Source organism: Haemorhous mexicanus, chromosome 3, assembly GCF_027477595.1.
Source record: "Haemorhous mexicanus isolate bHaeMex1 chromosome 3, bHaeMex1.pri, whole genome shotgun sequence".
NCBI classification, from domain to species: Eukaryota; Metazoa; Chordata; class Aves; order Passeriformes; family Fringillidae; genus Haemorhous; species Haemorhous mexicanus.
This window is the reverse complement of record NC_082343.1, coordinates 71,197,019-71,223,947: the sequence shown is the minus strand read 5'-3', so window position 1 is coordinate 71,223,947 and position 26,929 is coordinate 71,197,019. Positions and strand designations below refer to the sequence as shown.

At 37.4% G+C, this 26,929-nt stretch overlaps 1 protein-coding gene across 1 annotated transcript in view; it reads left to right on the top strand.

Annotated features, from left to right (window-relative positions):
- The window catches only part of SLC16A10 (solute carrier family 16 member 10), a 65,956-nt gene that overhangs the window by 16,138 nt on the left and 22,889 nt on the right, over positions 1 to 26,929 (top strand). The window contains exon 2 of the mRNA XM_059842284.1: positions 23,961 to 24,105. Within this exon, the coding sequence (XP_059698267.1) occupies positions 23,961 to 24,105 (145 nt within the window). The remainder of the gene's footprint in view (positions 1 to 23,960; positions 24,106 to 26,929) is intronic.

Sequence of the window (26,929 nt, the reverse complement as noted above, 5' to 3'; positions counted from 1 at the left end):
TTTCTGGCAGTACAGCGGTAGGAGGTATGTGCAGTAAGATACACTATGTACTGATGGTTTGAATGACCAAACCATTTTGGGTTTGAAGTGATGTTATTTTGGGTTGGTCCTCTGATTTGGACATAGACAAAGACCTGTGCTTTTTAGCTCTAGACAGTCTACCCTGTGACATTCACATCAGTTACCCTTATTCTCCTTCTTTTGACATAGGCAGGTAAGTATCCAGAATTCTTTCTGAGTTCTTCCTAACTGCATGGCCTTGTGATTTTTGGCTTTAGGGTATTGGTATTTGAAAGTCTTGTTGCTTTTCACTGGTGGTCCTGCTGCTCTGCCTTTGGAGAGCAGCGTGAAGGAGGTGTAAGGAGTCATCATTCATAGTTCCTGCTCAGTGGCATTGACCTCACTGGAGTCTTCTACTGGGTCTGGGAGCAGACTTCCTCCCCCACGCATATATCTGGAAACATTCAGAGCCCAAAAATACCTAGATAAGCAAGCAAGCCTCAAATACATGTAAATTTTTTCTCTGTAGAATAAAATGCCTGTTACTAATTTTTAAAACCTTTTAATTGCAGGATAACTAAGGAGTATTTTAAGGGCTCCTGGATCTTTCTGTCCTGATGGGTATTTTCTGTCTCTGTAGATTGTTGCTGTGGGCAGTCAAAGCATTTTTTTGAGGCAATAAAAATCCGTATTTCTCTTTCAAATTCCTATTCTTTATTTGGTCTTTACAAATAACAGTATATAGTCACTCAGATTTTTTTACACTGTTTATTATATTACGTGTTTGATACATTACATGTTTGATCAAAACTCTGCAGGGATTCTGTCAAAGTGATAACAATATCTTGTGTTAACTTGGATAAAGTGCTCTGATCTGAAGTAATTGTTTCATGCAATGTGTTTCTGCCTGTCAATAAGAACTGCACTTCTGTCCTGTAGATAGTCTCTTTATTGTGGAATCTCCGTTTGAAACTTCCTCAGCTTAAAAAAGTAAACTTTATTTATTCTCCTTCCATTTATTTTAACTACTGTCAAAATATTAGGATATAGCAGACTTGTCATATAAGGACACTATTACTGATATTGTTTAGGGACAAACAGTGATCTCTGTAAGTTGCGTTTGACTTGTATTCCGAGTGGGATGGAGGCTTCAGAGCCCTCCTCCAGTCAACATCCAGGTATCATCCACAGGTTGGTAACAGTGGAAGTGTAAGAGCTATGTACTGCCACAGGTACTTGCTGCAAATGCACCGTTTTATTTTCAGCACATGAGAAAGAAACAGCATTTCCTTTTGTACTCAGGGTCTTCTGTTTCTGAATGCAGACACGCACTTTTAGGAAAGTACAAAAGCAGAATCAAACCCAGCCTACTGTTTGCAGGTTTATTTCTGCCACAGCATAGCCCCAGTGCTTTTAAAAACAATTTCAATAAGAGCTGCACACAGTGGAAATAAATCTATTATGGGGGAAAAAGTTGATCTAGTATGTATTTGTTGTTGCAGAATTGAATTTTGATAGTGAAAATATTAGAGTAATTAGAATTAGATCTATCAAAAAATCTTTTAATGGATTGGTACAAAATGCAGAAGTATGTTATTTCCAACTTACAGGTCTTCATGAATGCAGTTGTGCAAACAAGAAAATGGCTTATTCTTGGCACTTTTTGATGGTCAGGAGTATTGCACTATGTACAGCATATCAAAAGCAGAATAAATTGAAAAGAATGTTGTTTTTTTCCCCACTGCTGTCTTTGAGTTTCCTGGACTACTGCTAGTAGAGACTTCCTTGATTTGGTATTTCCCAATGCCTTTTTATTTCCAATGTTGAGTTAATTAGAATTGCTTAACACCTTTCTTGAGCACTTGAAGGTTGGTTTTAAACCCAGATGGTTCAAATTCTGAATTTTATGAAGTTAGCATATGCAAAAGAATCAATACACATATTGTACAGTCAGAAGCATAAGGTTGGAGAAGACCTCTAAGCCCAAACTGCTAACCCAATGCTGTTAAGTCCATCATTAAAGTGTGTCCCCAAATGCCACATCCACATGTTTTTTGAACACTTACAGGGATGGTGATTCCACCACCTTCCTGGGCAGCATGTTCTCAATGCCTGACCACCCTTTTGGGGAAGAAATTTTTCCTAATATGCAGTTCACAGTATCCTCTCCTGGTACAACTTGAGGCCATTTCCTCTTGTCCTGTGACTTCCTACGTGGGAGAAGGGACCAACCCCTGCCTCGATACAACTTCCAGACCCTGACTTTTGAATGAAAACCAGGAACACAGCATAATAAGAAGCAGTGGGGGCTTTTATTTTGCACACAACTTATTGCATGCATCCCTGGCTGTGTGATTTACTGCTTTTTTAAAATGGGATTTGTTTTGCTGTGACTAATGAGCGGTTGTGTTCTGTCAATGTTCTCATTGGCATGACTGCGCTTGAGAAAAGAAGCTGACTTGGTGCTAAACCTGATTATAAAGATTTTTGAATAATTGAATTCAAATTCTGTCTTTTAAAGTAATGTCTTAAGTGGTATGAGAACTCTCCCAAGGAGAATTGGAAGCGGCTGACTGAAATATGTAATAGATTCTGTAATTTTCTGGCAGCCATTTCATTATTACAATTGATATTTTATTTACTGTTATAAACTTGAGTCACTTGGGAACAAACCTCTAGGGTAAACTAAGGAATGTTTAATTTATCAAAAAATGTTGTTGCTTGTTATTTCTGTTGTATCTTCTTCCTTGTGTTTGGTAGCTATGGAGAAAAGAAACTCATTTCATAAAAACATTCTGAGACCTCTGTTTATAAGGCTGTGCTTTCCATGGATCCTCCTGTTAATTTGCAAGGAAGATTTATGACCTTTCCTTTCAATCTCACTGGCAGTGGATTTTAGAGGAAATAGCCCTGCTTATGAAAACTCCCAGCTATGGTGTCTGTATTAATGATAGGCTGGGTAGGATCTCTGCATCCGCTGTTCAGAGCAAGTTCAGTCAGATCAGATGACTCAGGGCCTTTGTCTGGCTGAGTTTGGATAGAGATCCCATATTCCATCTTCTGCCTCCTGTGTTATAGCTGTGCATCTTTGAGCAGTGTAGTTACATTTTCTCTGCCTTTTAGGTAACTGTAGATGTCAGATCTGCACTCCTTGTGCCTCCCAAAACTTTTCAAAAGGTTGAAAACCCCCAGATCTGCCAGTCTTCCCTCCATCATTAGGTGCTCCAGCCCTCAGTTACCTTGGTGGCCTTCTGCTCTCAGTCCAATATATCAATTTCTGTCTCTTGCTCTGGGGTACAGAAAACTCAGAGCATCTCCAGATAGAGCCTCATGGAAATGGAGTGCCCATGTCCCTCAGCCTGCTGGTAATGCTCCTGCTAATGCAGCTTGGAGTGCAGTCAGTTTTTATTGCTGAAGGGCACCGTGCTGGCTCACATTCGGCTTGTGTCCATGAGGTCCCACGTGTCCCCTTCTGCGAATCTGCTGTCTAAGCAATTGACCTGCAGTCTGTACTGGCTCCTGTTCTTTTATCCCAGGTGCAAGACTTTGCATCTGCCTCTGAATTCCTTCTGTCTGCCGTTGTCCCTTTTGTCAGCACGTTGAGGTCCGTGCACATAGCAGCCCTGACCTTCAGCATATCAGTCCCTCCTTCCAATGTGATACAAGTTGGTGCATGTGAAGTGTTTCTTTTAATACGTGTTATCTCTTATAAAACCAGCTGTATGTCTTTAATGCTTAGTAAGAGACTTTCACACTGGAAATTCATCTAAGACAGTGTTCTGTATCTAGTAATTGATGCTTAAAAAGTAATTTCTGCTGTTGTCTGCCTTCTTCCCCTTGGTCAGTCTCTGATTTTTGGACTTGGAGAGGCTGAAGTCCGACTGACATCAGTTGCATCTAATACCTGTGAACTTCAGAATGTTCAGTTGTAGAGGATGCACCATTAAAGCTTATTTTCTTACCACAATCCATGCTTCATTGTGTTCTAAATGGGCTTTCTGATAATTTTGGGAGTCCCATCCCATTTTCATTTGGTGAAAAATTAAAAAGTAAATTACTTTATTAGATCATCCATATATATTCTTTCTCTTAAAAAAACCTCACAATAAAAAACACAAAATAAAGCCAACTAAACAAAAAACCACCTTTCAGCTGCAGTCACTTGAGTTTGTGTTTTAAGATGAGGAATTTTGTCTCTTCACCTCTTCTCTCTTTTCCAGGTGATTAGTTAATATTGCCAAACAGCAAGGGACTCAAAATGGATTCCTTCTGGATGTTGCTGGTAACTGCTCTCTGTATGCTAAATTGACCCCTCCTTGTTTCTTTAACCTACTTTATTTGTGCCTCCGAGGGCTTTTCTCTTATCAAATGGAAACTTTGTTTTTCTAAGAATCTTCTGTGATGGATGAGCCCTTTGTTGAAAGCTGCTAGAAGTTCCATCTTAAACATACTTTGAATGGCATGTTACTTTAGCATATCCAGATAATTCTCATAAGTGATTATATCTAAACACTGTTTTTCTTAAATCCTTTTATTCAAAAGAAGTTCAATCTCATGATTCATGATTGCTTGATGAATGGTAAGTATTTAAAGCTGCTTTTAGATGTGCAAAAGTTCATGATCTTCAGCTGCTTTGAAGAGGTCTTGTATCAGAGGTGGTGACCTCATTGTGGTGAAGAACTACTTCGGTTTTGTTTTAGTGCTTTCTAGAATAAATAGATGAGGGAGAAGAGTACTCCTTTAGAAAGGAAATAAACCTTGTAAAAGAATAAGGCATCTCTCACTTCTTTTAAGTTTTATTCTAGTTTATGAGAAAAATGCAGAAAACATACTTGAAAATATAAGTTCTCTAATTATGTACTGAAGAGCCTTTGTTCTTGAGGAGTAGTTTTAAAAAGAATTTGTAGTTGTATCTTTGCCACATGGAAATGCTGGGGTCTTTTCCCCTCAAACAAGAAAAAAAAGGGTTTTTTTCCTATCCCTATATTTTTAAAAAATAATTCTTTTCTTTTATCTGGCTATATTAAAGCCATGAAAAGGGTCGTGGTCTTGAAGCTTCTACCAACTTGCACCTAGCAAGTATTTAGTTCTGGTTGTCAGGAAACTTACTATTTATGTTCAGCCATACTGCCGTGTATGGCATCATCTGTTTGCCTTGGCAAGGTTATGTGAAGATACTTTCTGACTGGGGGTGAGGGGCAAGGGAGAAGGACTGATAGAGACTTTCATGCCTTATTCCTTCCAGTCTTTTGAAAAGCAGGAATGGCCCAGTTTGACAGTAGCCATCTTGAATATGAGCAACTTCAGTGAATTTGTCCTTTGTCTTCTAAGGAGCTGTCCCTAGTTGCATTTATGAATGGAAGAGAAACATGTAAAAATAATATTGTTGCTTTGGATCTTTTAATTTTCTAGTTTCTATAATTTCTCATATGAAATCTGTAATATTCTTAAGAGTAGTAAACTGGTTGAAGAACTACCAGAATCCTTCAGTAACTGTGTTAGAAGTTTTTTGGTGTTTCCTTTTTTTTTTTCCCTAATTGATTCACTTCAGAGCTCCTGAAAGTTAAAGCATTGCCTCAAGCTAAGCATGATGTTGGCAGGAATTGTGCAAACTTCTTTGTGTAGTTTTTGCCAAAGAACCTTGTTCTTGACCTGAAATATCCCTCCTGTTTCCAGCTGTGAGCTTCGTGAACAAACAGTATGCATTTTGACAAGCTGATCATTATTCATGCAGAATAACTTATTAGATAAAATTTTTGTTCCTAATTAGTTTCCCTTTATTTTTTAACAAGCTTTACTTTGTTGTTTTCACTTTTATCAGCTCTTACTTTTTGCCCATGTCATTGGGTTGAGTAAGTAATTCTAAGAAATGACTGAAGGATGCAAGTGGCATGACATATGACGTGACATTGCATTGTCTAGTTTAAAAGTCAGATACCACATGTAACTTACTGGCTAAGAATGTATTAAAATGCTACCTAATTTTATTGGTACGTGGAATTATCTGAATTGGTCTTTAAATTGTGATGTTCATAAGCCAGGAATAGCCAGGGAGAGAATTAATTAAATTGCAGCTTTAAAAGAAGATTGAATTTGGAGAGGTTTGGCATTTAAATTGCTGCATCAGGTTTTGTTTCACAATAAGCTAGTGTTATATGCTATTTAGAAAATCAGGAATTTCTCCTGCAATGAAATTTTTTCCTCAGCCAAATAGTGGGAAAGGTTGAGTCAGATATAAAATAGTCTGTACTATGGTTGGTACATATGATTCCTTAATGCTTGAATGATACGGTGATGGAAGTTATGGACTGTTTCCCCTGTTAATACTGTATACATTTTTTTTCCTCTCTTACCTGTCCCATTAATTTCCTTCAATTTAAATGATGAATAATGTTGAAGCAAAGTTCATCATGAGCCATTAGAAAATAGGGAGGTAATTTTTAAAATTAAAACAAACCAACCCAAAAACTCACCTTAACTTAAAACCTAACCAACCCTCACCCCTGTGCATGCACACAGTCCTACCCACGTACTCAATACCTGCTGTTGGGCAACCAGACCACAGAGATGAATGTGTCAGAATGGTCTTGCCAGAAATCCTCCCTGTGCAATGAGTGATGGGAAATTCCTGCTATCAAAATCCTCATGTCTGCTGGGTTTTTCTTAGGTTAGTAGTTATATGCTGAATTTGGACTTTTGTTCCCTATAGGAAATCGTACTGGTGGGGATCTCTTAATCCTGTTCCACCTCTGAGTCATTACTGAGATTAGAATTTGCTCAGTCTCTTGTCTCCCTTTCCTAGCTGCTTTTATCTTCAGTCCTGTTGTTTATCTTCCCACTGTTATCTCTCAATGACCTAACCTATAGTTTGTCCCCTACTATAGTGTAAATGTAGGCCTTGTTTTACTGACTTAGGTATTTTGAGGAGTGGATATGTAGAGGTACTGTGATCTTTGATCTGCTTATCTAGGTGTGGTCAACACGTGCTGCTGTTTTCTCCTGCTGTTCTTCCTGGTGTTTCCACACCAAGGCATTCCCATTCATTGTCCACTCAGTTAGTTGTAATGTTTCCATGACTCTGCATTTGTACAAAAAGGGAAAGAACACATGCCTCTGTTTCACAATAGCAGTTGCTCATCTGTTATACCACTTAAATTATTAAAATATACTTTTTAGACCTATTCCCTGAATTGTCATTAAAATTACTCCCTTTTTGTTTGGGTAGCTACTTCACCTACACATTCTTATATAGGGCTTCAGTTTGTTAGAATCTTTTTGCTCCTATCCCGTCATCCAAGAAATCTGCCTAGTTTTCCTTCTTCCCCTTTTCTTGCTTTGTCTATCTTGCTGCTGCCAAAGGAAACACAAGGCTCCAGTGCCACACTTGCTTTAGTGGTGGAGCTTATCAGCTTAATGCTTTGCTTGGTTTTGGTATTGCAATTCCTGTCTCATTCATACCTGCAGAGTTACCAATCTTCAGATCTTACACACCTGCTCAATACTTAGCAATTCCCCAGTTTCAGGGTCCCGATTCACTTCCTCTCATGGGCTGAGTATGCATTCCCTGTACAGTAAAGCTTCTCTTGTTTTCCTTAAAGAAACTCCCTGAACAGCAGCCACCTTCTTCTGGAGATAGATTTTTAGAGGACTGCTGGGGTGGTTGTTATCGGGTTTGAACTGCCAAGGACTCCTGACATTACTGCTGATTTCATCCTTCTTTGGCACCCAGTGTTTTTCACCGAATAAAGCACAAGCCACAGGGCTTTCTGCACTCCAGTCCACGCCCTGAATTGGAACCAGTCAGGCCTTTTGCTTCTTTGTTTTCTTTGGGCTGGCTGGGGAATACTGAGTGTCAACAGCTTTTCTTTGAAACACTTTAGCTAAAGAAACATGCCTGCTATAGTTTACTTTTTAATAATTTCAGAATAATTAAAGAACAGTCACTGTTCTTTTGCTGTCTGCACTCCCAGTAGTTAATTACTTGTGCAGTCTGTTGGGTTGTTACATATGTTTGAAGTTTTACTTGAAAATTCTCCAGCACTACTCGAGAGCAGGCATTCTAATAATTCATGTTATTTGATTACTTTTACCTAGTACTAGTTTACATTATGTTATGCTATCAAGGTCAAGCTATGCACAACAAATTTCCAGATTTCTGTTTAGGGATCAGTCATGGAAGTCTGGGGGTGGTGGGGTGTGTTTTTTTGTTGTTTTTGTGTTTTGTTGGGGTTTTTTTGTGTTTTTGGTTTTTTTTTTTTTTTTTTAGGGTTTTGGTCTTTTTTTTTTTTTTTTTTCCTGTGAAGATATTTGGACTTCATGGAAATTTAGAACAGCTGCTGAGCTCCCTAACTTGTATTCCAGTTGCTGTAAGGAAAGTGTCCTGTCCTAGCAACTCTTATGCTGTGCTAGTCTTAGGGTGGAAGTCCGGGGCTTCCCAGAGGTATTCCTTATGATGGGATAATGTCTTTTTATCAGTATAAAAGCTACTAGTGAATTTACCTGACAGGGACATCTCCAGCAGGATTTTTGTGCAATGCCTTCTTACCCCTTGATACATTCAGAGCTCCTGATGACACCTCAGTTAATTCTATAGTAGCTGGGAGTAAATGCTACAGTGGCTCTTCAGGAGGACAAAACTGTTTCCAAGTGGACACTGTAGATGAAAACTCCTTTGCTAAGATGGTGGAATTAAAACTGGACTTTCAGAACTGGAAATGTCTTGTTTAGCCAGCTCTGCTGAGCTTTGCTATGTTGCTAGTTTTTCATTGACTGGTGTAAGAAAGAACTAATTGTGTTGTGTGACAAGTGCAACTTGCTGAAAATACAAGCTTGGACCAGAAGGGGAGGACCAGTGTATTTTAAGTAGGGCTATAATTTTTTTTTTCTTTGGTTCTAAGTGTTTGGGAAAATCTCAGGCCAGGTCTGATAGCCTGAGAGCAGTGAAGTTGCTGCAGCTTTATGTCCCTGGTGTAGCCAGTACTGAGGCTGAAAATATTTCCTATAGGCACCCTTACGGAGAGTGCACATGCACACCTCGTGTACACATGTGTGCACAGCTGGCCACACAGATTAACTGACAGGCACTCAAATAGCACCATTCACATGAACACAGCACTACCAGTGTCATCTCACTCCCCTCTCTAGCTGAACAGAATGGAGTTCTGGTAGTGTGAATGTGTGTGTATCTGTATTTATAATAGATGTATACATATTTGCAATGTGGATCCTTCCAGGTGCTGGTTTCAGATACTCAGATGTGAGCACAGATGCCTTTACCAGGAGAAGTTAATATGGAAATTTAGCAAGCAGACAGGACAGGCTGTGCTGGTCAGGGGCCGGGCTCACTGAGATGACTGTACTGGCCAGAAAAATGCTCACATATAGGCAATGCTTTTTACTCTCTCATAATTCTTACTTTTCCACATTTGTTCCTCCCCAAAACCCCTAAACATCTCCCTGGTTCCTCCCATAAGTTAATTGTGTAATCCTGAAATGCTTTTCCCCCAGTGTGTCCCGTGACCCAGGTCAGTACTCTTCCTCAGTTCTGAAAGTGCCCTGGCATAGACTCATCTTGGTGGACATGGGGGCTCAGGCACCCCTGGGACAGACTGGGGAGAACAGGCCAGAGTGTCCTCTCTTCTGTGCCTGTGGCTTGGGCTCCTGTCCTGCCTGCCTTCCCCCAAGTGCTCCTTGGGGCATAGACAGGCTGGAGCTGTCAGGGATGAAGGCTCCTGGTGTGGGCCTGGGGGAAGCCAGGGCAGGATGCTCTTTGGGCTCCTGGTCCTGCTCCTGCCTCTCTGTGCCCCTGTGTGCCTGCAGCCAATCTTGCATTTTATAACCCAGCAGTGAGCAGCAGGAGCCCACGGAAGACCTGCTAAGGTCACTCGTGGGGCTGGCAGCAGCCCTTGGCCAAGCTCAGTAAAGTTGTACTCCATGAGCAGCAGGAATCAAAAGCTTTGTTCAGGAACTTGCATGTAATACACTTAACGCCCCTTTTCTTCTTCTGTTCCTTTTTCTGCCCTTTTCTTCTCTCAGAAGCTGTAATTTAGTGGTTGGTGAAAGTAGCCCTATGTCTTGAGCTTTTTAGATCATCATAAGAGTGAGACTTTTTCTTCTGTATGAAATGTGAGTGTATGTGTTGTATACGTGTTATTAATGTTAATCTAACTGTTCACACATTATCTAGTGACAGTTACTGTTGTAATAGCACTTTTGTTAGGCTTAATGTTATTTTTACTACTTCTCTTCCCTTAAATTTTAAAATAGGGAATAATAGTTCACTTACTCATATGGAGTTAAACTGCATAGGTGGAAAATTGTTGGTGTAATTCCTTAATTGATAGAGTTCTGGAAATAGCACTGAAGTAAACATGGTTGTAGAAATGGTGGTAGTAGCTGAGCTAATTAGTGCTTAGGAAGCTGATAAAATGGAACATACGTAAAATGCAGAGATTCTAAGAAATCAGAGTCAAATGTTATTGCATGGAAATTGAGCCTTCAGCAGAAATAATTAGGTGCTTGTCTTTTGTGATAACTGTTATCCTATTCAGTAATGTACCAGTATGCATAATAACTGGAAAAAAAATCTGTACTCTTTATGTACCAGTTTTTTGCTTTTGACAGAAGAAAAATGGCTGTGTCATTGCAAGAAAGTATTTAATGTTTGCCCACTTTAAGGAAGACTACTAGTTTCTAGGAAGAGTGGTGTTTTTAGGCTTCTTTTCAATAAATAAAAAGTTTTTCTAGTGAACAGTAAAGGAATAGGGCATTGAAACGTCCTAAGATCTTCCAACTCCCATCTGATATTTGAAGGAGATGACTGATTCCTTGACTAAATTTTGTAGTTTCTCTTAAAAAAAAAAAAAAAACCCAAACCCCAACCCAGCTTACATTAAGGAAGTAATAAACAATGTTTTAATCCAGGACTTAAAAAAAAAAATTTTACTGGACACTGTGTGGCCATTTGTTTGCTCATGGCAGGTACAAAGAGTCTTTTTCAAACAGGCATCCTGAAGCATGAAGAGCTAAAGGCATTGGTGAAAAAAGGGGAGGAAAACAACCAACAGTATGATTGGATCAGTTTTGTGTTGTTTTGCCTACTTATTTTATAAATAAGAGCTTTGGACTTCTGATTTTTTTCCAGAATACAGCAAAACAGTCAGTAAAAACAATGGTTTTCTTACTAAGATATTGTGATCTTTATCAAGAAAAACTATTTTTTTCTTTAAAAGAATCTTCAGAGGGTTGTAACCCTAGCCGAAATTTGATGGACTGGTGTGTGTTGTGGTGTTCTTGGGTTTTTTTAACCACAGTTTTGGTAAAGAATTGCTAGTAGGTGGATGCACAAAGAATAAGCAGTGTAGTACAAGCATTATTGGACTAGAAAGATGTGGTTCTTGACTAAAACAACAAATTTATTTCAGTTATGATTGTTTATACACAATTTTTATTTTTTATGTAGGCTTTATTACTCCCTTATCTTTGGGATTTTATCTATGTAAAATTTTAAAGTATTTAATTTGTAACGATACTCAGTATTTTGAGAGCTGATCTGATGTCTTAGGCATAACCATATAATTTTTGGAAAGTAATACTATACAATAAAGGAGAGAACCTGTAATGCTGAAGAGGACTCACATATATGACAAATGTTGTAGGGAATGTTGTAGTTCAGAAAGAACTGCTGGGCATGGGAAGGATTTGTACTGGAGGACAGTCCCCTGTGGAAGGGATCCCATGCTGGAGCAGGGGAAGAGTGTGATGAGGAAGGAGCAGCAGTGATAACATGTGATGAACTCTTTGCAACCCTCTTTCTCAGTACCTCTGTGCCACTGAAGGGAGGAGGTCGAGAATTTGGGAATGGAATTGAGCCCAGGAAGAAGGGGAATGTATATTTTAGGATTAGGTTTTATTTCTCAATAATCTGATTTGATTGGTAACAAATTAAACTACTTTCCCTAAGTTGAGCCTGTTTTGCCCATGACAGTAATTGGTGACTGATCTCCCTGTCCTTGATCTCAACCCATGAGCCTTTAGTTATTTTCTCTCCCCTGTCCTGAGCTGAGGAGGGGAGTTGTAGAATGGGTTGGTAGGTGCCTGGTGTCTAACCAAGGTTAATCCACCACAAATTGAAATTCTCAGCTCTAGATTATTAACTTTAAGTAAGTGTGGTGCTCCTTTAAAATAGATCTTAGGGAGTGTTTGCTTTCATGTTTCTCAGTAGTGTTTCTTAAGGGAGAAACCAAACCCCAAAACATTTTTATCAAACATTTTTATCAGAGAACCATAGCATAGTTTGGGTTGGAAGGAAGCTTAAGCACCATGTAGTTCCAATTCCTCTAATGCCATGCCTGGGTGCCCAGGGAACCCCATGACATTTTAGGAGTCACTTCTTTAATCCAGAAATAATCATTTCAGATACCAGGAAAGCATTGCCAGCTCTGGGAGCATGGGGTGCATCTACAGCTGCAGCTCCTCCTGCTGCCTCCTGGGAAGCAAGTTTGGGACCACTGTTCTGAGAAACCACTTCTGGTTTGTGGCTTGTTTTTAACTAGGGGAAAGTGACATGTTTAGAAATACAAATGACTTACAGCCCTAGGGCATGCTGGTGTCATAAGAGCAAGTCCCTCTGTGGTAGGTGCTCAATCCATGCCGTCTTTCTCAGTAGTAGGTGTACAAACTCTCCTTGCCTTTCTCTTCCACCTTCCTTGGAAAGAAAAACAAACACTAAAGATTGATAAAAAGCGACTCTCCCAAGTTCCTGCCCATTGGTTTGACTTAAGGATCTTCCAGAAAATAGGGTATGGACAGTATGTTCTGTCTTCGGGGAGGGTGTCTTGATTCAACAGCTTTTCAGGGAGCATTTTGTTTAAAAAATTTTTGTGCTTTACTAACTGTAAATATCATCCAGATTATAACTGCAACCTGTAATATTTGCAATATTGAGACTCTGCTCAAAATCCTTTGTTGTTCATAATAACTAAAAATATGCAGGTGTGAACTCCAAATCTGCTGAGTACCTCAACAAGCTGTATTGCACATGTCCTGTATCTGTCAGGCTGACCTATTCAGCAAGTCACATCCAGCTGCTTAGCTAAGATAAAAATACTCACTGTGTGTGCAATATAGCGAGTTGTTCAAGTTTTCTAGATGAATGGCAGCCTGGCCTTTTGGATTGCTGGAAGTCAGACAGATAACTGCCGGGGTAGCTGGGTATTAAGTTAATGAGAAATAGCTTATTGTCCCAGTGAGTCATATTGGCAGACTTGAAAATTTTGCATGGGAGGAGAGAGAAGAACAAGGTCAAGAGTTAACAGTGGCTGGTTCACTTGGTTGCAGGGGTAAGAGTGCATGTGAGTGTAAGTGATATAAAGGGCACACGCTGACATAAAGATTTATTTCTTCACACGTGCTGTCAGCTCTTATCAAGCTTTCCATGCAAATTATTTCCTCTCACTATTAATCCTCTGAAAGGGAGGTTACTTTAATTCATTTGTTTGCTGTCCAGAAACTCAAGATGCTGCTATTGGTTGACTTAAGTTTTCTGTACTCGAAGGGAAGAGAGTAGGAGATGGTGGGTAAAAGAAAATTAAATGCGTGAAAGCCCCCTATTTTTCTTCAGCCTGTGAAAACAATATCCAACTCTTAGTGTTGCTTAAAAATAATCCAGTTTTCGACTTCCATATTAACTTGGCATTGTATTTGTGATAGGATTGATAAAATTATGTGGAAAACCAAGAAAGCATTCTTTATGAAGAGCACATACTGAACTTTTTAATTGTCACCTCACTTTACCTGAAGGTTCCTTGCTTTGAAGTCAAATGTACTTTCCACATAACAATAGCACAAAATAGTGTTATAAGGCCAAAGACAGAAATTTGCTGTGTAGTTCAGTGTTTGTACTTGCATTATTAAATGCAGCCATGTGGCTCTGAACATTTGTCTGGTTTTTGGTTTGTAAAGTCGTGTTGCAAAATAGGTACTGTTGTTTCTGTGCAAGTACAGATTCCCCTCTGAAGCAGGCGCAAGTTAAACAATCAGATCTTACCTTGAAAAATACTTAGTTTTTGCAGCATCTAAATGATTTGACCTAAAGTCACTTGGTTTTTTTTCTGTTTTTTTTGGCCTGCATAATAGAGTTTGGTTAGTTTACCTTTTCCTCTATGGTAACCAGTCTGTCCCTTGCTTAAAATGCCTATTGACTGATGACTGCTTTGGGGTTAAGAGTGGGAAAGGGTAGTTTGTAACATGGGAATATCTTTTGTGTAACGGTTTGAGCCTTGGGAGTAAGGATTGAAAACCTAGTTTGATTATTTGTAGGAACATACAGAACATAAGGGGAATATGTTGATGTAATCAAGGAAGCAAGGCTGTTGGAGTCTGTTGAACTGAAGGTACTGACATGTGATGGGGTCTTTTAGCCAATCCTGATAGGTTCAGAAGGATGTTTTAATGTGACAAGTCAGGGTTAGTTTGTGAGTTGCTTGGTGGCAGTCTGTCCTACTGAACTTCAAATAATGTACCAAACATACTTGTGAACTAGGATTTCTTTATTGTTCTGCTTTTATCTTCATGGTCTCACAAGGACTTCTGTAGAAGTGAAATGAATGCCTGGGTCAATTGAAGGGCAACCTTGATTTGCAAGTCTTGCCCCAGTGCAAGTGAGGTGAGGGAAAGAAAGAAGACTGATAGCTCCATTAAGAGTTTAGGAATTTGAATCTTGAGGTCTAATCTATGCTATAGCTCTAAAACACAAGACCATTGTATTATGTTTGGTTGCAGATAAGTTTGGAATGTATGCAGCTGTTGGTCGGGAGAGCGGTTAGGATTAAAACTTTCTGGAAAATCAGAGTGTCATCTTTGCAGTTAATAGCTACTACTTCCTTATGCAGAAAATTACTGATCCTAAATCAAAACAGAACATGATTCTTGGCCTTCAACTGTTTGGAATTAAAAAAAAAATATGAACAAACAAGCCAGTGCTAATTTGAGGGGAGGACAGGAAAGATAAAAATATGCCTGGAAATCAGTTCTGGAGCTCAATTTTTTAGGCTGTTAGTTAAAAATGTGATTACATTGTACTTTGAAAAGAGTCTCAGCAGAAAACATTCTAGTATGACTCTAAATGGAAAAACAAGTGGTTACAGCCATTTCTTATCGATTTGTTCCTTGTTTATTCTTCCTGCCACAGCATTTTCAGACTTTATTAAGTGTCAAAGGTCAAGCTCAGTTTGCTGTGAAACCCAAATGCACGTGTTTTTCTGTTAATGATTTACTTCAGCCTTCCTTTAAAGGTTCCTGAAAGCTTTAAACTTAAAATCTCTAGCAGCAATATTTTGTCTAACACTACACTTTTGAGCTTTTGTTTTAGCTTCTACTAACTTAGAGCATTTGTTTATTTTCCTCTAACTTTTTAAAGTTAGAGGAAAATAAACAAATGCTCTAAGTTAGTAGAAGCTAAAACAAAGAGTTGCAGTCTCTCTAGTAGTAAGAGTTGTTGGCCTGTAAGTACATCTTCAACTGTTTCAGGTTTATATTTTCTCCTCTGTTTGAAGAAAATGTTGTGATAGCTTCCCATGGTAGGTGGGATTTTGTGATCGGTTCCCAAGGAACTTGGTTTGCCTTCACCGTTACTGTCCCTTTTGTTAAAAGGGACACAAACAAGAAAAAAATAAAGGTATAACACTCTGCCTAAACTTGTGTCAATATAGCAAGTGTAAATCAGAAGGTACTTAAATAATTGGCTTGTTGCAGTAGTGTGGGATATTTTGTCAGTATATGAATACTCTTTTATTTTTTTTTCCACTGTTCTGTTTTTCTGCTGCTTATGCACACATGGAGTTATCTCAGAAATTCTGATTTTGTCTTGTCATTACTTGTGGAGACAGAGTGAAATTAGTCTAGTCCAATTCTGATAAATGGCAAGCTTGGGGAGGCTCACTGTATTAGGGATATATGTGACTCTTCGGCACTTGCTGGTGCATGTCACACATCATATGAAAGAATATAGTGTAAAAAGCCTTGAAAGAAATAAGCCTGTGTTTTGACTAGACAGAATGTTTGCTTTTGTTTTTTACACCTACAAGCTTGCTTTGCTTGTACAGCAATGTTACAACACATTGGCAAGTTTATGCTTCCTTCCACCTTCTTGCATTAAGTTCAATGTGGCATACATGAACCTGAAGTAGTTTTTTGGATGGTCAAGAGGCAATACACTGAAGAGATGCTATACAGAAGCACAGGAGGGCTTACAGCTGTTGGCAAAATCTGGGAGTTCAATCTTTCAGAATACGTAATTCAAACTGCCTGATAATGACCTCATGTTTGCTGGAAGCAGAGGTTGTGCTTTCTTGCTTTGTGATATGGAAAAAAGGTGTCTGTTGAAAGGTCTCTTTATAGGGATTCAGTGACTAATATTAAGTTATTGGATTCAGATGCATCGTAACAACCAGTATTTTTCAGTAATAAGGTTATTCAATAAAAGGTTTTTTCATCAGGGACAAGAAAAAAAGAGTGCTGGGGGGAAACCCCCCAATGCCTTGTATTCCTGTTGGATACTTGCATTAGTTCCTGGTTCATAAATCTTCATGTGTTGACCATGATCTCTGAGTATCTTATGGAAATCTGACTAGATCCTTTACAGATAATTTTGGTTTCCAAAGCATGTGCAAGATAGCCTTGGTGTCCAAAACAGTTGGTACTTCCTTGTACTAAATTATCTTTGCCCGAAGTATTTCAGAATTTCCATTTAATTTAGAATTAAAAAAAAATTTTTTTTATAGTATTGCTCTAAGGGAAAGCCTAGCTCAGACATCTGCAAACTAAACATGGGAAAGCAAGCAAACTGAAAGCTGTAGTCATGTAACCTGAGTTCAGAGTATAGGATACTTCCTGTGGCAGCATTATGTCATGAATTTATTTTTAGTCCTTCAATACATACTTTCTCTAATGGGATCAGCAGTTCTCTTTTGGATAGAAGAAGCAGTGGACTTTTTTGACAGTAAGTGTGTCTATACGTGCATTTTAACATCTGCTTTCCTTTTGCACTGACATACTGTTCTGGGATCTGTGGGTCACTCAGTAATAGGAGTGGCACTGTGGAAACCAGTTGCTCTCCCTTTTGCACCCACGACTAATGAAATTCCTCACAATTCATGAGAATTTTCTGAGCAGGTTCTGGAACAATTTTCACAGGCAGGTGTAAGCAAAGCATGCAGCACAAGGTATTTGATGTTGTCTTTGGGAAGTGATAGGTTAGAGAAAAATGGGGTGGCAATTTCCAGGAGGCTGAGCTACAGAGGCTCTCAGGGGACATGGGAGGATATTGGAATATTTGTTGGGTCCAATGGTTGTGTTGATCTGTTAGGTAACTTGCATCTGCTGAGCAATTCCCTCTTTTGGAAATTGCTGTCCTTCCCTGGAGAAAAAAAACATTAGTGGATAAAAGAGAATCTGGAGTGCCTTAGGCAAAGGGTAACCCAGTGCTTCTGGGCACAAGGCAACAAGAATAAAACAATACTGATGAGAAAATTGCGTCAGTAGGAGGGAGATACGGTAGTTCTAAGCAATGAATTTCACATCTCTAATTTTAATAATAAGTCTCATATGGTCTGCTTGTTAGGATCTGTTTGGTTTAGGATTCAAGGATACCCTCAACTCCTTCCCATTTTTAGGAGGAAAAAACAGTTTTAATCTTACAACTAGGTTTTTTGTTGTTGTTTGTTTGGTTTATTTTTTTCCCAGAAGGAATTCGTATTGCCAGCCAAATTTTTTTTTTTCTATACTGAAGAACTGCTGATGTTTAATACCATCTTCAGAATACAATTTTTCAAGAAGCAGGGTTTAGAACAGTACCATTCCATAAATTACATGGAATAACTTGGGTTGGAGGAGACTCTCTGGTTATCTGGTCTGACACCCTTCACTCAAAGCTGGTCAAGATAAAATACATTGAACCTCTGAGTTAGATCAGTTAGATCTGAGTTGTTCAGTGCTGTCCAGTCAAGTTTTAAATACACCCAGAAAAAGGAATTTCCACTACATTTTTCATCACACTTGCTGAAGTTTGACTACCTTTATGGTGAAAATTTTCATGACATCCAATTGGAATATCCTTTGTTGCAGTTTCAGTTGGGTTTTTGTCCCATTGCTGTACACAACTGAAGAGAAGATAGTTTTATGTTTGTAATAATCACCAGTTAGATACCTGAAGACACTGATTAAATTAATTTTGAGCTGCATGTCTTCTGCATGCTGAACAAATTCAAACTGTAGTGTGTCCTCAGACAGGGGTGTGTTGGTGGCTGACCACTAGACTTGCTGTGTTCTTCTGATATTGCTGAGTCATTTATATTGCAGATTAATTCAGTTTATGGAGGTGTCTCATGAGGAGAAATGTAATCCAAATAAGTGGTAAAAAAAAGGTGTCTACATCTTCAGACATCATTAGCATTTGTAGGAAAATAAGGTCATGGATAGTTTTATAAACATATTTGCTCAGAAGCAGCTGCAATACATAAAGAACAAAAAGAGGGGGGAAAAAAGGAAGTATAATTAGAACAGAGAAACTGGGAAATAAAAAAACTTATTATTAAATGCTGCATGCAATTCTGGCTACCTGGTCTCAGAAACAGTGGGATGTACTCAATATAAAGGAGCAAAGTACATCTTCTGTACAAGGACTGAATCAAAAAGTTGCTTCATTTGGAGAAGAAATTAGTATGAACAGATCTGATTAGGGCATATAAAATCATGGGTTTCTAGAGGAACCTCAGCAGGGATGATTAATTCTTGTTTCTTATAGTGGAGGAATTAAATATGAGTAAGTTCAAAGCCAAGGAGAGTTATTTCTAATGTGGTGCTGGTGCCTGAGCATGTTCTGTAACTGATTACAACAACAGCAGAGAAGCCAAAATAATATTGATGGAACTAAATGTTCTTGTTGAATGGTTAGATGCAGCATTCTGTTTAGGCGGTTTCTAAGCTGCTTATTGCTGGATTTTGGGAGGATGTAGCCAGGGAAAAAGCATTTATCCAGAGGTCTTTGTCGAAGTACTTTGTGGTAGTCAGAAACAGGATTTTGGGCTAAATCAGTCTTTGATCTATATGGCATTGCAATTATCTTGTTGTTTTAAAAATTAAATGCCATGTAAATGTCATTTAACAGGCAAGAAATTATTAATACTAACTGGAGACATGCAAATTATTTCCAGAAATAACTTTAAACAACTTTAAATAACTTTAATCCTGTTTCCTCCAGAACAGGATCTCTCAAATTCCCAAACTATTCTCATAACAAATCTCTTATGGCAGTCAATCTTATGCTTTGCTGAAGAGAATAGCTGTGTAAATGGCCATAATAGAAGTACAGGTCTGTTACCCATTCCATATTTAAATTATGGAGTTTTTGGCTGTAAAAAGTTGTGGATGCTGAAAATACACCAGTGTTCCAGAGAAGCTTGGCAGTTCGGAGAGGAGAAATTGCCAAAATATTCGAAAATACAGTGGAAAAAGAATTAATGTCCACATTTATGTATAAAGAAAAACAAATAATAATGGGCTTACAAAGTCTCTCAACTGTCAGTGGTTTGAGGCTAGGAGAGTACATACAGGCTTCCTTATGCTTGCATAAATTGTAACTAATAACTTAGTGAAAGCTAAATATTATTCAAGCTTATTGAGGTTTTAGAAGTTACTAAGTGCCTTTATTTTTCTTGCCTCTCATAACTTGTCTTCTAGACAGCAGCATTTTCTTCCCTTTCTCAACCAGAACAATCTCAAGGGAAAATATTAAAAAAACCCACCATCTTGAAGCTTGTTAAAGTATGAAGGGTGTTACTACTCTGTTGAGCCAACCACTTGAAAGGCACTTAAATATAAAACTGTTAAGTTCCTTATTGTTCCTTATTGTATGCTTAGAAAAATTTGATTTTAAACAAGAATGTTTTGGACAAGTAGCCTTAATTTAAATTTGTGCATTATAAAGCATTCCAGTAGAACATGATAATTTCTTTTTTGTTGTCCTGTAAATCCTGGTGCTTGACTCTAAAAAAATGAACTAAAATATTTAATAGCTTGGTGTAAAATTTGGCAGATAAATATGTATTGTGTAATCTAACTGTGACAGAGGGAATAATTCTGAGAGTGCTCAGATATTAGATATTATATTTATAGTAAAGACACTTTTAAAATAATAATTATTTAATTTTTAAAGAGTTGTGGTAGAACAGCAGCATATTTTTGGAGTACATGGTATAGTTGCGTTGCTGTAGACTTTTGAACAGAGGAAATAATTAAAGAAATATTGGAATATATGTTCAGATTTTCAGTGAACTGATCAGGAAAGAACATGTAGCTGTGACTTTCATTTTTGAATAATTCTAGTTATAATAAAGTTTTGAGTTTTTGTAATCCATTATGTGTTTCACTGGCACAGAACAAACAGACTTTTCAGTACAGCTGCTCTCTGGTCTGATACTTTTATCTTAAGGATGACTACTTTTCCATCTTCTAGGGAAGCCTGGGAATTGTTAAATCTACAGAAAATTACATGTTTTGAGGAGCTAATTCTTAACTTTCAGTGCCTTAAGGAATACTTAAGTCCTTAAAGTAGAAATAGGTTTTCTTCTATAGCAATCAAAATGTTTTGTGTATGAATATGAATACAGTTATATGTAGCAATTAGGTGCTGTATTAGTATCTGAATTAGCAGCTCTGGAGTATGGCCAGCTTGTGCCAGGAAGGCAGCCAGTAGCCTGGAGGAGAAATACTTTAATTAATATGTAATAACTGCTCTAGAGAGCTCTCAGTATTCTGGCAAGCTGCACTTGTAATTTTTTGTATTACTTAGGACAGTTGTATTATCTGTTTGAAAAAATGTGGAAGACAATTCAATGTACATTTTTCCTACTGCATGAAAAAGTGTAAGGGTGCTTGAAAACTTACTTAAACGAAGTGAGATCAAAAATTACTTGGATCTATTGAATATACTTTAAAGCCAAAAATTTCTTTATAGAGTGAAGATATCACAGCAGGAATTATTTGCATTAGGGCATTTAAAGATTTACTCATGTACTGTTCTGTTTATTTTTGGTGCAAGGTTTCTTCACAAAGGAAGAAGGCAGTACATTTTCTTCATCTATGTATAGAGGTGAAGTTTTACTTCAAGAATATTTTTTTCAATAAATAATAAAGCTGTTCATGCAAGACATGCCAACGACGTCTCTAAATTACATTTCTGTAGACTAATGAGAGCAACTTACTAACCTGAAGCAATAATTTAAAGGGCTCCAGTTTTCATTAGGTAGATAAGTGGTACAGCGTGTTCTCCCACTTCTGCAGTGGGACTTATTCCCACATGAACATTCCATTCTGAATGGCTTCAGAAAGGCATCATCATTTATCTTAACTGTCTGTTGTGTTGAAAACCAGTGGAAACCTTCTCTTTTGGGCTCTGCCCTGACATTATAATAAGGAGAGAGAATCGAGTGATAAAAAAGTTTTTTCATGAGTACCTGGAAGCCTAAAGAGACAAAATCAACATGTTGTTAGTTTGAGTTGAATGTCTTCACTTCAGCCTTTTATATTCCAATTATTTTATTAGCTGTATAGGCCATTAAAAAACACTGTAAACCTTGACTTCATTAAGTAGAATGGAAATAAAATCACAGCCTGTAGCTCTAAAGTAATTTAGTCTGTTACTTTATGCAAGCTACTTCAGGTCAGTTTCAGGTGCCCACTTTCTTTGCCTGTTTTGTCTCCATGAATAGGGTCCATGTGAGATTGGATTCTCAAAACCAGTCATCTCTGGTGGGCTTGTCCCGTGTCTGTTGCCTTTTTATCTCTTTCTACCTGGACAGGAAGGGTGACAGGTGGTTCAGCCATTCCTTGGTACCTTCATACTCCGTGTGACTTGTGATGAGTGTGCATCTCAAGGCTTAGCTGCCTCTTGGCCTTGCAGGAGGGGGCTATGATTCCTAGTGCTGCCCTGTAAATCATGCAGAGGTGCTGAGGGCTGTTCATGGTGGTATAGCCACCATTTATTTGGGAGGATGACAGGCTGAAATGGATATTCTGTCCCCTGGTGTTTGCAGTTTCCTTTGGACAGTGAAACTGCCGGCTCACTCAGGGAAAGATAAGTAGAAGGATGAGGAGTCTTGTAGAAGTTGGATGACTCAGAAGCTTTGTAACTGGCTGATCTCCAGGCTGTGTAAGAGCATCTCCTCCCTTAGACTCCTGCCTACAAACTGGTTTTATAATATCTTGTCCCATCAGTAGCCAAGGGGGCTGTAATAGGAGCCAGATCCCAGAGGAGTTATGTCCTGCCATACCCAAGGTGCTCTTGAGCATTCCTCAATGCAGGGAAGGACTAGACCTTTCATAAACTTGGTCTTTGCTGTTCAAGCAATGTCATGGGGTCTTTGTTCTTCCTAGTGTCTTGTGCTGTCCCTTCATACAGCTTGAGTTTTTGCTGCAGAGGTGCAAGGCCAGCAGGGTTATCATATATGAGGTAGTCCTACACAGGAAATGGCCATAAAAGTACCTCACTCTTTAGATTGTGCCTTGAAACTCTATAATTTTATCACATGATCAAAAACTCCCAGTAACACACACCCTTCCCTCTCTTCCCCAGACAGTTGGGGAAGAGGTTCAACATGGTTAGCTGAAAGCATTGGTAGCCCTAAAATAAAGGTTTTGTTTCTTGTACTCGTTTCTGCTTATCTCTAACTATCTATTCTCTTGTCTTTCATTTGCATTGTAAACTCTTGGAAGAAACAAGTTTTTGCTTGTTGGTTTCTTTTTCTGTCTTTAGTGCCTTGCACGATGAGGTCTCAGTCAATGTGTAGTGGTAGATCTACTTGCAAATATACTTCATTTAGTCCTGTGGTTTTATGCTTTTCCAGATAATTTTATTTGCCTTCATCACTGAATCACAGTTGTTTATCTAACTATGTCTTTAAGAAAGATATTCTAAACAAAGTTCCAGTTATACAAATATAAAACTCTTTCAGGTTGAAAGAGTTGTCCTGTCTTCTGTATAATTCAAAATGAAGATAAAATATTTTTTCCAATTAATTTTGAATTAGGAGCTTTTTCCACTTCCTGTTTAGACAATTTTTTCCTCCCATATTGGCGGCGGGGGCATTTCCAATATATACATTACTATATATATATCAAACATATTAATTGTAACTACTAGCTGTGCTAAAATCCACACTTGTGGCTGAAACTATAGTGGACTCACCTGAATCCAATTGGAATGACTCACCTGAATCCAATTGGAATGATAATAAACCAAGTACGGTTTTCACAATGTCTGTAAAGCTCAAGCAGTATCAAAAGTAGTGAAATTTTCCCATTATATGTATGAAAGAGGTTTTACTAACCCAAGTTTGTTTAGTCTAGAATAAAATCACATTCCTAATGTTTATATTACAGTCTAAAAGCCTATTGATTGCTCATTATTGATGTTCAGCATGATCTACATCTAGTAATGAAGTTTAAAAATTATTACTCTTTTTTCAGCAGATGTACCTGTTTAAAGTCATTAAGGTCTATAGCATTAAGTCAAGTGAAATGAACTAACATGTCAGAATGGATACAGATCCTCAAAGGTATCTTTAATGACCTAGGCATCAGTTTGAATATTAGGTTTGTTACTAGAAAAATGTTTTTGTGTTTATAAAAAAATTGTAGAAGTAATAGCTACAAAAAAGTTAATTGCATTCCTTGAACTAATAAAATCTAAATTAGTTGATTATGTAAATTATTAGGGTTTTTTTACCATGTTAGGTAAATACATTTTAAGATGTAATTAAATGTTTTTAAAATAGTTACCCAATTGTTTCCCAACTTTAGTTCAGCAACATAAAATCCTAGGTGGAAACAAGTATTAACTGAAAGCTGAAATAGCTTGGTCTTCTAAAATGTTGTCTTTTTTTTTTTTTTTTTCTATTTTGCAGCATGGGTGAGCTCTCTTTCCATGGGAATGGTCTTCTTCTGCTCCCCAATAGTCAGCATATTCACAGACCTGTTTGGCTGTCGAAAAGTAGCTGTTATTGGAGCTGCAGTAGGGCTTGTTGGACTCCTTTCAAGTTCTTTTGTAAGGTAAAAAATTTAAATTCGTAACTTTGAAAGTATTTTATTAATTTTTTTAGTGTTCTAATGTTGATCTAATCAACAGAAGGGTTAAGCAGTGCTACATTATATTATCTTTAGGAAACTTGTTTTATTTGGGTTTGGTTTTGCCTTTCAAACTATTGTGAACTTTCAACTTAAGAAGTACTTTTAAAAACATAATGTTTATAAATAAAAACAAGAGTCCCTATTTAACAGGAACTACTATGTATAAATATATCAACAGCAAGACTAGTGCTATAAGATCAACAGCATTGTCCAGGATAAACTTATATATTTGCTTGATGTAGATTGTGTTTTAACAGGTACATAAACATTGTTGTTGTCTTCCCTTCCTGGCCTGTCCCTTTAATTTTCTTATGAAAGTTTTAATGGTGATAAAACCACAGTAGAATCTCCAGGAAGGTGTTAAAATTCTAGTGAAATTTGATGTTTTCTTCTGTTCTTACTGGCCCAATTGCCAAACATGGAGATAGAGAAAACCTTCGTATATCGACTATACTTAAGGCTTATTCATTTTCTGTTTTTTTCTTCTAGTTTGCAGTTAATTTCTGTGTTTGTTTTCATTTTTTCATTTGTATGTAACTTTTGCAGAGTATATCTTAAATTCAAGAGTGACTAAATTATTGCATGTACCCTGTAGAAGATGAGGAAACAGGAAACTTACTTAGTTTAGTCACCAACAGAAATTGGTTAGTGAAGGTAGAGTGTAAAAAGTAGCAGGAAAATAATCCAGTTACCTCTAGTTTTCAGACAATTTTTTTATCCCCACCCTTAGCAGAATAAGTATTGGAACAATTAAGCTACATTCAGAAGAGCTTTCCACTTAGGTGCAAGTGTATTTACACAGGCAAAAAGCTTGTGAAAATGTCTTTTCTGTGCTTGTACTCTGAATCAGATGGATGTGAGCTGCTGTGATTTGAATGGTTAATCCTGGTGCAAATATTTGGCTTAATTAATTTTATTAAACAAGCAAACAAACAAAACCTCCACTTCTTGATATGTTTTAAGAAACTTCTTACTAAATGTGCGGTAAAAACTAAAAGATGTGTCTTGGGAAGGTCTTTCTTCCTCCTTTCTACCTAGTAGTATGTTGAGTGATGAATACTAAACCACCCTTGTCATTAGATAAAGATCATTCTTGTGTTTGTCAGATACCAGTGGAACAAGGGCACAGAAGAGACATGCAAGAGCAAGTTGTTTTGTAAAGGCTTTAAAAATATTTCAGCTTAACCAAACTTTGAAGAGCACTTTGAGGGGTGAATTCTTGTGAGAGTACATGCCAGGTTGATGTGCATACTTGGTGTTTCATTATGTTACTCGCACTAAAATGATTTATGCCCATGATGTTATCAGTTCATTAAGGGAGTACAGTTCAGATACAGAAGTCAGCGTTCTGGAAGCAAAATATTGTAAAACAGACAAATGTTACTATGATCTACTGCTTTTGCATTGCACTAATTTCTTAATATAAATTTTATGTCTTAGGAAATTAAGATGTAAGTTTTTATAATGCAGAACAATATTTTAATGTGCATGTTGTGCTGCAGACTCTTTAAGTGAATTTACATATGGAAGCAAAAGTTCACTGTCTTGACTGTGTGGTGTGATTCCACTCATTTTGTAACTTCTGATTTTATTTTCCTGGTTGTTTTCCATTAATAAAAGTAATAAGTCTTTCCCCCTTTTGTTGTTTCTGCTGGCTTATGTAGAATATCATCAGTTTCAGAAATTGATAGTTTAATATAGAATGTGACAATATTATGTTACACAAATAATTATTTTTCACTATAATACACAAACCCAGAGTACCTGGAGTCAGACCTTGGTTAGTCAAATACTGTTTCTTAAGAAGTTCTTGCATAGGGAGCTTGTGGAATCTTATTTTTTTACAGAGGGGTGCTGCTGGGTTGCATCCTGTGATGAAAAGCACTACATAAAGCATTCATGCTCCTTTAAAAAATGTTAAAGCGTTAAGAAGATTAACTGTTTCCAGAAGTGCTTTAAATGCAGATGTTAACTGATAAAACAAGAGGTGAGGGTTCATTGTAAACATAACATTAAAAAAAATTATATAAACTCTCATGTGCCACCTCAGAAAACTCATAAAAATTTCTTGCACCCTGCCTCCATCTAAATGTTAAAACATGTTTTCTTTCACTAATACTACAGCACTAATTTAATTAATTATACTGATGCTGTTACTTCATACTTTTAACATTTCTTGCATAAGTACTTTTTATTGATGTCACATTTTTGTGATCAATTACAATGGCTCTTCTTTATTTCAGTTGCAGAGTAAATGGTAATAACAGTGAACTTTATGATGAAGATCTCCCTTACTATGAGATTAAATACTTAATTCCTTATTAACAATTTTTTTTAGCTCTTTCTTAGCATATTCAATATATGTGTCAAACCACTGAATTTAAAATATTTATTCAAAAGACTATTTGTCTAAAAAATTAATACCTAAAGAGTCTATAATTTATTAATATAGTACATTACAGAATTTTGTCAGTATGTAAATATTTAATTTTTCTGTATTAATGATGTTTGCCACATTTGTTACTTTATTTTCATAGCAAACTGTTTACTTGCTTTTTCTGGGTTCATGAGGAGAGTTCAGTATTACATTTGCACTAGCATTTGCTAGCATAGTGAAGAAATATGTAAATCAAAACAGTACAATTTTCTTTGGAGAAAAAAAATCCAAAAACTCAGCAATGGTTGAACTTATATTTGGCTAATTTGCCCTGACAGTGATTTTTAAAACTTTTTTTAGCCACACTGT